General features: G+C 35.9%; 1 protein-coding gene across 1 annotated transcript in view; it reads right to left on the minus strand.

Annotated features, from left to right (window-relative positions):
• Positions 1-8,123, minus strand: part of LOC103509414 (transmembrane GTPase Marf-like) — a 20,682-nt gene extending 12,559 nt beyond the window's left edge. Inside the window, exons 1-3 of the mRNA XM_026823758.1 lie at positions 7,969-8,123; positions 5,396-5,622; positions 3,317-3,443 (exon numbers count right to left, since the gene is read on the minus strand). Coding sequence (XP_026679559.1) covers positions 3,317-3,443; positions 5,396-5,582 — 314 coding nt within the window. The 5' untranslated portion in view covers positions 5,583-5,622; positions 7,969-8,123. The remainder of the gene's footprint in view (positions 1-3,316; positions 3,444-5,395; positions 5,623-7,968) is intronic.
• Between the last annotated feature and the right edge of the window lie 4,467 nt (positions 8,124-12,590).

Here is a 12,590-nt window from a genome sequence, read left to right on the forward strand (position 1 = left end):
TTCCGAGAACGAACATTATCCGTTTAGGATAAAAATAGTTTTAAAAGAGTTTTAATAGAGGGAGCTGCCATAAGAACGGAGGTATCATAGTCCCGAAATCGAAGAGAGAAGACGGACAGGATGGGAGAAATCCACCCGTTCCGAGAACGAACCTTATTTAGGAAAATTCACCCCGGCCCGGGTGGGAATTAGGTAAACCCAAGACCTATCACTTAATTATATGTAAATGTAAATGCAGTTTCTTTGTGTTATTATGTCACAACTTTGGTGCTCGCTGCAGCATTGTAGGATTTTCCCAATATCTCAATAATCCTAAAATCCAATGTTTATCTACCATGCTGGCACCAGTCGCTATGTGCATTATATTACATAGCTACTCATTTTCCTCACAAGGCTGAGTGGGCCCCGCAACAGCCAATCACGAAATCAATCATTTGCATGATACAAAATTTCCTGACCCCACTGGGATTCGAACCCGGGTCTCCCACGTGCAAGGCGAGCGCAGTGACCACTACACCATAGGAGCTGACCTATTTTAAGCTGAAAATGTCTCAACATAGGTTTGAATTAAAGAAAAATCCTGTATACTGAGAGTAAAAATAAATAAAATAAATTAAAATATTAATAAATACACTTCTTTGGCCACTCACTTTTCACAAAGTTGATGCTGTCTCCTACATAGTCCTCGATTTCCACAAAGATGTCGTTGATCTTCCGCTTGGCATTGACAAGAAGAAAAATCCTGTATACTGAGAGAGTAAAAATAAATTAAAATATTAATAAATACACTTCTTTGGGCACTCACTTTTCACAAAGTTGATGCTGTCTCCTACATAGTCCTCGATTTCCACAAAGATGTCGTTGATCTTCCGCTTGGCATTGACAAATATCTGCAGAGGTGAAGAATCTTTCAGATGGATCCCTGTGACGGGGGTCTTGTATTGGGCATCACCCGACATGTAGGAGATGGTACGGTTTACGTAAGCAGCCATGCAGGACAGAGGAATTCACATGCAAAGGAAAGTGTGCAAACTGAAAACGAAAAAAAGAAAACACAAAACGAAATTAATAAAAACCCAGAAAGGAAGAAAATAATTCACACTCTCACATAGGAATGAAGTAATCTACAATTTTAAATAATTCCCTTCACTACCTACATTGTCCCATTTTTTTCCTAATGAATTACTTAAATAATTTGTTTAATCTTTTATTCCACTACTACCTACCTCAAGAATTGTGATTGATTATTTTCAACTACCATAAGTACTTGATTCTTTTCAGGGGGAAAAATGTTACTATTAAGGAACAATGATGTATTGTCATTAGTTTCTTTAAGTATTCACAAGAAAATAATAATAATGATATTCAAGATATTGCAGTGTTCTTTGTTTTGTGTCTGTGATGATGACGACTTGAACAGTTTGATGAAACAATTCAATTTTTTCTTCTTTTTTTAGTTCCTCTAATTTTGATAATTTTGGAGAAACCTTTGTACTGTGATTGATTATTTTCAACTACCATAAGTAAGTACTGTGCTTGATTCTTTTCAGGGGGGAAAAATGTTACTATTAAGGAACAATGATGTATTGTCATTAGTTTCTTTAAGTATTCACAAGAAAATAATAATAATGATATGTATTCAAGATATTGCAGTGTTCTTTGTTTTGTGTCTGTGATAATGACGACTTGAACAGTTTGATGAAACAATTCAATTTTTTCTTCTTTTTTTAGTTCCTCTAATTTTGATAATTTTGGAGAAACCTTTGCAATGTAGGTACTAACTACAACAACAAAATAAAACAAATACCTACTTAAGTAACGGGTAGGTAGATACCTAGTAGGTAATGAAATTAAAGCAAATGTGAAATTTAAACTACAAACAAAATATAAGCAATGGAAAATAATCCTAGGTTTACAGTTTAAATTACAAAGATCATTTGTTTTTACATTTCAGTTACAGATGATATAATGATAAATCCTAAAAAACTTAGGATAATCCCAAATTTTCAAGGGATTTTTTTTTTTTTTTTTTTTTTTTTTTTTTTACCTGTATTTTTTAAATCGATTTATCTCGGTATCTAGAAGTCGTAGAAGAAAAAGAAAAATTCCGTTGGTCCTCATTTTTCCTGCTCTATGACTTTGAAACATCACCCAAGTAAGCGCAACTGATCTATTGAATGTGTTACTTAACGTTACGCGTAGTTGGTATCCTTATGGGTGACCATCTGGGCTATCGCGTCCCGCTGACTTTTCCCGGTCCCACTCAGGCTGGGTGATGTTCATGTGAGGAGGCAGGTATCTTGTCACCGAATGTAAGGTAAAACCCCCGTCAATAATGCTCCCCGATCTTACCATATAGAGTTTTCAGGTAATCCAGAGTTCAAGAAATACTCTCCTGTGTAAATCAAATGGGTGACGTCAAAGAAAACCTTTGACACTGTGTTAATTACTCTCATGTTGGATTTCACCAATATTTATTCAGTGATTATAACTCCTGTTAATCTAACAGCCAGTTAAGTTCCATTTAATTTGTATTGGCTTAACAGGGCTGTTAAAATAACGGGCTGTTTGATAATTACTCTCATGTTGGATTTCACCAATATTTATTCGGTCATTATAACTCCTGTTAATCTAACAGCCAGTTAAGTTCCATTTAATTTGTATTGGCTCAACAGGGCTGTTTGAGGCTGGTAAGAAGGTTGGTGAAATCCACCGTCAGTGGTAAGATTGGCCATAAGAACCTTGGCAGTTATGCAGTGACGTTAACCTCGTATCAAATAACTCAGTGGTAAGATTGGCCATAAGAACCTTGGCAGTTATGCAGTGACGTTAACCTCGTATCAAATAACTTACCTTTTCCTCCGAGTCCTCAGTAACAAGATAGCTCTTGCCTGTGTCGGAACCCTCCACCTGTAGGAAGCAGTTAGTAGTATGTCCTATGCCACTGGGCAGAATCTTATCACGTAGATAACAATATTGTTTATTAATTTAATTTATAAGCACGTAACTAAACATTTGTGTGGTGTTAAAATAACTTAAATAACCATAATAAAAATTTCTCACCTTCCAAAGAAGACCACTTTCATGTGATCCCGGGCCAAAACTTCACGGATGCCTTTGACCTTAGCAGCATAATTCTCCACATATGTAGAATAGTTCAGTATGTCAATCAATTGTAGATAACAACATTGTTTATTAATTTAATTTATAAGCACGTAACTAAACATTTGTGTGGTGTTAAAATAACTTAAATAACCATAGTAAAACTAGCACAATGAAAAGGGTAATATCTACTCGTGTGGTAAAAATCTCTCACCTTCCAAAGAAGACCACTTTCATGTGATCCCGGGCCAAAACTTCACGGATGCCTTTGACCTTAGCAGCATAATTCTCCACATTGGAGCATTCCTGAGGTAAAATGAGGCCCTCATTGTCCTTGATAGCTGTAAAGAGAATCAGAACAGTCGTGTGTTTACGGCTACTCCAGTTGTAACAAGGCTTACTTCATATTCAGAGCAAAGAGCCAAAAATGATTTCAAAATGAGGCCCTCATTGTCCTTGATAGCTGTGAAGAGAATCAGAACAGTCGTGTGTTTACGGCTACTCCAGTTGTAACAAGGCTTACTTCATATTCAGAGCAAAGAGCCAAAAATGATTTTACTTCGACTCTGTCGCGATCCGAAGTCAGGGCCTTCGGTGTGCAAGCCTAGTGTGAAACCCACTAGGCCAAGGAGATTTTTACAAATGAGAATCTAAAAAAAGGTGTCTGTGAATTTAAGTTCCTCTAGTTGGGGTTTTCTCTTGCTTAAGGCATCTTGAACTGAACATTCTCTGAAGTGAAGAGGCTATCTTATCTTCCATCAGGTTAAGTACCACCGCGATCCGAAGTCAGGGCCTTCGGTGTGCAAGCCTAGTGTGAAACCCACTAGGCCGCGGAGGTTTTCACAAATGAGAATCTAAAAAAAGGTGTCTGTGAATTTAAGTTCCTCTAGTTGGGGTTTTCTCTTGCTTGGCATCTTGAACTGAACATTCTCTGAAGTGAAGAGGCTATCTTATCTTCCATCAGGTTAAGTACCACTTGGAAATACTTTACCCACAACTTTTTCTTCAAACGGAAAACGAAAACTTGGCTTTCCGTTTTCAACTTCTCTAGACGCTTTTCCAAAACTTTTAAATCTCTACTTTGTGATACATTAAGTAATTATTTTTCAACATTTCTGATAATTCCATTATTATTACTACAAGTAAATACCTAATTAAATATGCAAGTAGTTACTTGGAATAAGTACCTAATTGCATGTTGTGATTTTTTTTACACTTTACATTTACAGCATGCTTTTTATTCGCTTCCTAAGCGATGCATTTTAAAAACAATAAATAAAATAATTACTACTTAGGTACTAGATGCAGAAAGTTTTATTTTTAACGAATTAATAGTGAAAAGTTGGAACATGAAAATCTACCTGGGAGAAGTTTTAAATAGCAATGTAATGTTTAGTTTCATAATCCACATACTTGTCAGCCAAGAGTATTGTTTGCACATCCTGCCCATACCCCTAACCTTGCATTCTATGCTGTAGTTTTGATATGTTTTAAATGGTGGAACAGAAAAGTTGCCTTGGGGAAACTAATATTTTTAGAATTCAATGTATTCGAGATTGGATTTTGAAAACTTTTTCGATTCCAACCCCTTTTTTCACAAAACATAAATAATTAAACAGGTTAGCATTAGAACAAAATCAAACAATTTAATTATGTTTGAAAAACTTTAGATTTTATCTAGACAATAGAATAGAGAGAGTATGATTGTAATTTCATATTGAGTTTGTCAATATTCAAAGCAGGGGCGGTTTTTTCAAGTAGTGTAAACTTGTGAAACTAGGTTACAAAATAATACCTAATATGCAGGTAAATGGGGCCAAGTGGCTTGAGGTAGGTACTTCACAAGACTTCAGTCAAAATACTCTTTTTTTTGTATTTGTAAATGTAAATGCAGTTTCTCTGTGTTATTATGTCACAACTTTGGTGCTCACTGCAGCATTGTAGGATTTTCCCAATATCTCAATAATCTTATGTTTACCTACCATGCTGGCACCAGTCGCTATGTGCATTATATTACATAGCTACTCATTTTCCTCACAAGGCTGAGTGGGCCCCGCAACGGCCAATCACGAAATCAATCATTTGCATGATACAAAATTTCCTGACCCCACTGGGATTCGAACCCGGGTCTCCCACGTGCAAGGCGAGCGCAGTGACCACTACACCATAGGAGCTGACCTATTTTAAGCTGAAAATGTCTCAACATAGGTTTGAATTAAGAAGAAAAATCCTGTATACTGAGAGAGTAAAAATAAATTAAAATATTAATAAATACACTTCTTTGGGCACTCACTTTTCACAAAGTTGATGCTGTCTCCTACATAGTCCTCGATTTCCACAAAGATGTCGTTGATCTTCCGCTTGGCATTGACAAATATCTGCAGAGGTGAAGAATCTTTCAGATGGATCCCTGTGACGGGGGTCTTGTATTGGGCATCACCCGACATGTAGGAGATGGTACGGTTTACGTAAGCAGCCATGCAGGACAGAGGAATTCACATGCAAAGGAAAGTGTGCAAACTGAAAACGAAAAAAAGAAAACACAAAACGAAATTAATAAAAACCCAGAAAGGAAGAAAATAATTCACACTCTCACATAGGAATGAAGTAATCTACAATTTTAAATAATTCCCTTCACTACCTACATTGTCCCATTTTTTTCCTAATGAATTACTTAAATAATTTGTTTAATCTTTTATTCCACTACTACCTACCTCAAGAATTGTGATTGATTATTTTCAACTACCATAAGTACTTGATTCTTTTCAGGGGGAAAAATGTTACTATTAAGGAACAATGATGTATTGTCATTAGTTTCTTTAAGTATTCACAAGAAAATAATAATAATGATATTCAAGATATTGCAGTGTTCTTTGTTTTGTGTCTGTGATGATGACGACTTGAACAGTTTGATGAAACAATTCAATTTTTTCTTCTTTTTTTAGTTCCTCTAATTTTGATAATTTTGGAGAAACCTTTGCAATGTAGGTACTAACTACAACAACAAAATAAAACAAATACCTACTTAAGTAACGGGTAGATACCTAGTAGGTAATTAAATTAAAGCAAATGTGAAATTTAAACTACAAACAAAATATAAGCAATGGGAAATAATCCTAGGTTTACAGTTTAAATTACAAAGATCATTTGTTTTTACATTTCAGTTACAGATGATATAATGATAATTATCCTAAAAAACTTAGGATAATCCCAAATTTTCAACGGATTTTTTTTTTTTTTTTTATAATCCTAGGTTTACAGTTTAAATTACAAAGATCATTTGTTTTTACATTTCAGTTACAGATGAAATAAAGTGATGAATCCTAAAAAACTTGGGATAATCCCAAATTTTCAAGGGATTTTTTTTTTTTTTTTTTTGTAAACCCAGGACAAGAGAAGGTACGTAACAATTTAACAAAGGAGTGAAATATAGAGTTCAAATGATGACCTGTTTAGCCGAGCTCATTAGATGATGAATAAACTAATCATCAGTTTGGTGGTCTGATGATAGAGACACAAGTCACCTGCAAAGATATAGACTTCTGTTTAGATTCACCGGTAATTATGCAGAAGTCACATCTGTGGAAAAGAAAAGCTTCTTTTTGTATTTAACCTAACCCTATAATAACACTAATCACTGCTCTAATTGTGAAAACTCCTTCTTGCGTTTAATCCAACCCTATAATAACACTGGTCACTGCTTGTTTGTGCCAGTTCCTTTGGTGGCAATATTCCACGGATGTGACTTCTGCACAAGTACCAATTGACCTGCCTTGGTGACATTTGACATAGTAGTGTTAAAGAAACTCACCCGCCAAACTCATTCCCAGCCAAGACAATTTTATCCTCATTTATTGGAGGATTTGACTACATTATCTAATCTGCCTAGTGGTTAACAGAAGCTCAATATATTTTGTTTTACTGTTGAGATATGTGACTGTTTTTGAACAGCTGCTTACAAACTATACCTTTCTCAAAACTCGACTTTTGATTGTTTGGAATTTTTCTGAATATTTGTTACTTTCTATGGTAATTATTCAGAAGCCAGGACAGTGAAAAGGAAAGCTCCTTTTGTGTTCAACCTAACCCTATGATAACACTGGTCACTGCTCATTTGTGACAGCTCCTTTTTGTAGCAAATTTTTCACTGTTGTGTCTTCTAAGCTAGTACCAAAACTTCAGACCTGTGTCTGCCAAAATACCGTTCCCGATATATTGTTAAATTACACCGAAAACCGCCAAAAAGCGGTAAAATGCCGCCAACCGGTGCATCGATCTTAACCAAAAGTTTCGTGTCGCATCCTTGTCACATTTGACATATACATACCAAATTTTAATTTGGAAATGAAAATACCTACCTACCTAGGTATACAGCTCTCACGTTTTTGTGTTTTTATCTCGTGAGCTCGAAATGAAGTTCACACGCTTACCGGAAATACTTTGTTGCACATTGCATAATTAAAAGAGTTTCCAGGCGACTATACAATCTGTACAAATTTTAGTCGACACCCTGTATTTATGCATAACTCCCCTACTAGAGATTTGGGAACCTTTTTGAACAATAAGTTAAGTAACGTTGAGCCAAACTGGTATCTGGACAGGTGACCCCTCTGGTCATATCACGAACAGACTCCCCCCCCCCGAATCGTAAGCATTCTTGGAACCTGTTCAAGCATAGTCACCGAGAACACTCAGGGTTCAGCAAACACTTTAAACAGAACCTGTAGGGCTGGTTGATTAGGTGCCTTTAGGTAGATGTTCATCTCCTGAACCATACAAATTAATGATTAGGTGAGTAGATACCTGGCTGTAAGCTATAAATAGGTACAACATGGTGAAATAAGAACATTTGTAGGTTTCACTTACCAAATCACAAGGCGTCAACTGGAACCATGGGAAGAAAATGAATCGAATATCGAGAAAATGTCGAATAAATAAGGAATAAAGAAATATTTGAAAAAAGAAATTAGAATAAAATTCAAAATCAAATGATAATTTTTTAAAGTTCAAAGTTTTCTTTTTTTTTTCTAAATTTTGCGCCGTGCCCTTTCGTATTTGAAAATCAGCTGTTTTCTGTCAAGGAGGTAAACTCACAGTGGATACTACGAGAAATTTTCAAAAAGTGAAGCATGTTTTTTTTCCCCAGGAGGTAAAATCTCAATCGACACTATGGAGTTAAAACAGAAAAAAAAGTGAAGCATAAAAAATAAATTTACACGATTTTTTTCGGTCCCTATCTTCTAGTTAGGTATTCTAGGACCTGGTGCCACCTGTGGTCTGTGAAAGCAACTTTGAACTATTGAAGTTGATTTTTTTTTTTTTTTTTTTTTTTTTTTTTTTTGGTCAGAAGCAAAAGACAGATAATATGTCAGATAGAGAGGGAGAGAGAATGAGAAAAAAAGAAAATGTAAAGAAAAAGAGAGATCGAAGATCGGGACTTACTATGAGGACAGAGAAAGAGAGAGAGAGATAGATAAGAGAGAGAGAGAGAGAGAGAGAGAGAGAGAGAGAGAGAGAGAGGATTTGAGGAAAAAAGAGGAAAATAACAGAGAAGTGTTTCGAATAGATTTCCATACGAAAAAGTTTATGAATGTGAAGAGAGAAATTAGTTACCTACATAAATATTGGACATAACAACTTGAAACACTCTGTATACCGTGCTTTAAAGCTTACAGCTTACAGTATGTACACATTTTAGGTAGGTATATAATATATATATTTTTTTAAGAGTTTTGACAGAGGGAACTGTAACTGCTATGGTCTTATCGTCCCGAAATCGAAGAGAGAAGGAAGACAGGATAGGAGAAAGTCAGCCGTTCCGAGAACGAACATTATACCATCAGGATAAAATCTGCCCCGGGCGGGAATCGAACCCGCGGCCTAGGGCTTACAACCAACTAAGCTAACTAGGCTGGCTGGTATATAATAGATACCTCCTGTTTACTTATATTATGCGATTATTATGATTTCAATAGGTAATAATAATAAAATTTATTAATAACAAGGTCATGAGGTACGCTAATAAATAAATAATCATTGCATCTATGTATATCAAAATTTTATCAAACAAAACAGTACCTATTCACTTTATTACACACATTATCTACTAGGTAGTTATAGGTACCTATACAATCAAAATTCACTTTAGAGTCTTTAGATTAATAGATTTGGCCAATTACGCATTATTGGATTTTTATTAATAGATTTAATTTTATCATGCACCCTAATAATAAACGGTTCTCTATAGTTATAAGTTAGGTAAATAAGGTAGATTATTTTTATTTATTTTAGGGTACCTATAGGTTATTAGGTATTACTGTTATTAGATAAGTAGATATTTCATTTGAATACCGTGGATCATGGCTAAGATAATTTAATATTCTGCATAATGATGTGTTTTACTTTTATCTGACTGAACCTATAAACTGTGAAGTACCTATCTATTGGTGGTGCTAAGGGTTAAAGTTATTGGTAAATAAGTAGGTAAATAACTTATGATATGTACATTTCTATGGATAAATAATTTAATAGTTACTTATTGATTTTGGCAGCTAATATGTATTGACTAAGCCTCGCACCACATGAAACATTTGGTTGCACCGCGTGAAATTTCCCCTTGGACAACCTTAATAGACCAAGTAAGTTTACTACTCAAATAGGACTAAATAGCTTCACCCCAGGAGTAGGCTACTTAATACTACATAGGTATTGTTGTAATCATAATCAATTTATCAAACAATGAAGAAGGCATCCTACACTACCGATGCAAGGTTTGTGCGCTATTCGCTATGAAGTGCGTAAATTTATTTGCGTTTATGTTCCTATCACAATTCTCTGTCTACCGCAATTAGGTGCGTACAATTACCTATCCACCTTCCTTCCGACCATTACGCCTACATTTTCATAAATCATAAGCGTAAATTTATTTGCGTTTATGTTCCTATCAGAATTCTCTGTCTACCGCAATTAGGTGCGTACAATTACCTATCCACCTTCCTTCCGACCATTACGCCTACATTTTCATAAATCATCTCAAATGTGTTTTCGGGGTTACAAATTTAATTAATCCATCATACTACAACTCTTAATAAAGTTAATATCGCTGTGACTCGTGTATCTTGCTTTTAACTTACATACAAACTACAGTTATGTAGATGAAACTGTAATAATTATAGCGAAATTCGTGAACCTCTAAATCTACAGTAGGTCTACATTACACCGTGTAGTTAAACAGATACCTAGGTGCCGGCATTATTCTACCTCTATGTCGAAATGCCCTACGTTCACTTTTCAGAAGTGTTACAGTGCCCCTCTTGTAGCTCTCATGATTTTGGTGATTAATTAAAAAATATTTTAATAAATGTAATATGTAGTATAGAACACTACGTATTTTGTGAACATAGTACAGAACATGTGAGGATAAATACAGGGTCTGATATGTGCAAGGATTACACAGGAAAAAAAAACATCATTGGAAAAAACATCATCCACCCATTTCACCTTAATATTGTCTACAAAAGAAGAAAACAAACAACTCCAAATCAAAGTTGTGTATAATATGTAGATTCGTAGAAGCTTAACCCATCCTTCAGGGCTGTCTAGCCCCTACACCTAAGCCTCGGATTGGGCTTTTTGTGTATGGAGTAAAGCTGGTGAATCAAAGTTGTGACTTCGCCGAAAAATGAATACGTAGTTCATCCCAAAAGGGACATAGGATTTTATAAATATGAAACCTGAATTTCACACAGGTCCGAGATAAGGCACCGTTCCTCGAATTTTTTCTTACTCAGGAAAAAAACATCATTGGAAAAAACATTATCCACCCATTTCACCCTTAATATTGTCTACAATAGAAGAAAACAAACAACTCCAAATCAAAGTTGTGTATAATATGTAGATTCGTAGAAGCTTAACCCATCCTTTAGGGCTGTCCAGCACCTACACCTAAGATTGGGCTTTTTGTGTATGGAGTAAAGCTGGTGAATCAAAGTTGTGACTTTGCCGAAAAATCACACACAAAAAGCCCAAACTGAGGCTTAGGTGTAGGGGCTGGTCAGCCCCAAAGGACGGGTTGAGCTTCTACGAATCTTGCCGAAAAATGAATAGCTCATCCCAAAAGGGACATAGGATTTTATAAATATGAAACCTGAATTTCACACAGGTCCGAGATAAGGCACCGTTCCTCGAATTTTTTCCCCGAGTTCTTTTTCCTTAAACATTATTGAATGAAAACAAAGCGGTACAATATGAAACCTGAATTTCACACAGGTCCGAGATAAGGCACCGTTCCTCGAATTTTTTCCCCGAGTTCTTTTTCCTTAAACATTATTGAATGAAAACAAAGCGGTACATAGGTAGGTCTCAGTACAGTTTGTGTTTAAAATAGGACAGATGGGGGTAAAAAGCCATATTTTTTGTTCCTAGGACTACATTTCATTCAGAGTGACCAGACTTCACTTCACACAGGGAGAAAATCATTAGGTACCCGTATTACAATCCCGCACCTCTCGTTTTCAATAAAAATGGACTGCGGCCTTATTACCCCAGGCGGGGTTTTGCTCCCACTCACCCTATCTATGTTTGTACAATGTGTCTGTATGCGTGTGTTAATAGTAATTTATATTTTTTATAAAGAAATGAGAAAATAATCTATTGACCTACCTATTTGATCTCAATATTAGGCGTGATCTACCTAGTGTCGTATTTGCAAATTAATTCTTTAACTTGTTGTTTCATTAAGCTGCGTCCACACATGGTCGACGCCGTCGATGGACAAGGTGGGTAAATCTATGTTGTCGAGGCAGTGTACGGTTTCAGTCGACATCGATCAATCGGACTACATTTCATTCAGAGCGACCAAACTTCACACAGGGAGAAAATCATTTGGTACCTACGGGTATTGCGATCCCAGCACCTCTCGTTTTCAATAAAAATGGACTGCGGCATTATTACCCCAGGCTGAGTTTTGCTCCCACTCACCCTATCTATGTTTAGGACTACATTTCATTCAGAGTGACCAGACTTCACACAGGGAGAAAATCATTAGGTACCCGTATTACAATCCCAGCACCTCTCGTTTTCAATAAAAATGGACTGCGGCATTATTACCCCAGGCTGAGTTTTGCTCCCACTCACCCTATCTATGTTTGTACAATGTGTCTGTATGCATGTGCTATTAGTAATTTATATTTTTTGTAAAGAAATGAGAAAATAATCTACTGACCTATTTGATCTCAATATTAGGCGTGATCTACCTAGTGTCGTATTTGCAAATTATTTCTTCAACTTGTTATATCATTAAGCTGTGTCCACACATGGTCGACGCCGTCGATGGACAAGGTGGGTAAATCTATGTTGTCGAGGCAGTGTACGGTTTCAGTCGACATCGATCAATGAGATTGACTATATATTATGTGGACACAGCTTACCGTGTGTGGCGAGTCTACGTTTCGGTAATGTCACACTCAACCAGACTGTAGAAGTGTAGA

The sequence above is a fragment of the Diaphorina citri genome, unplaced genomic scaffold (assembly GCF_000475195.1).
Source record: "Diaphorina citri unplaced genomic scaffold, Diaci psyllid genome assembly version 1.1 scaffold495, whole genome shotgun sequence".
NCBI classification, from domain to species: Eukaryota; Metazoa; Arthropoda; class Insecta; order Hemiptera; family Psyllidae; genus Diaphorina; species Diaphorina citri.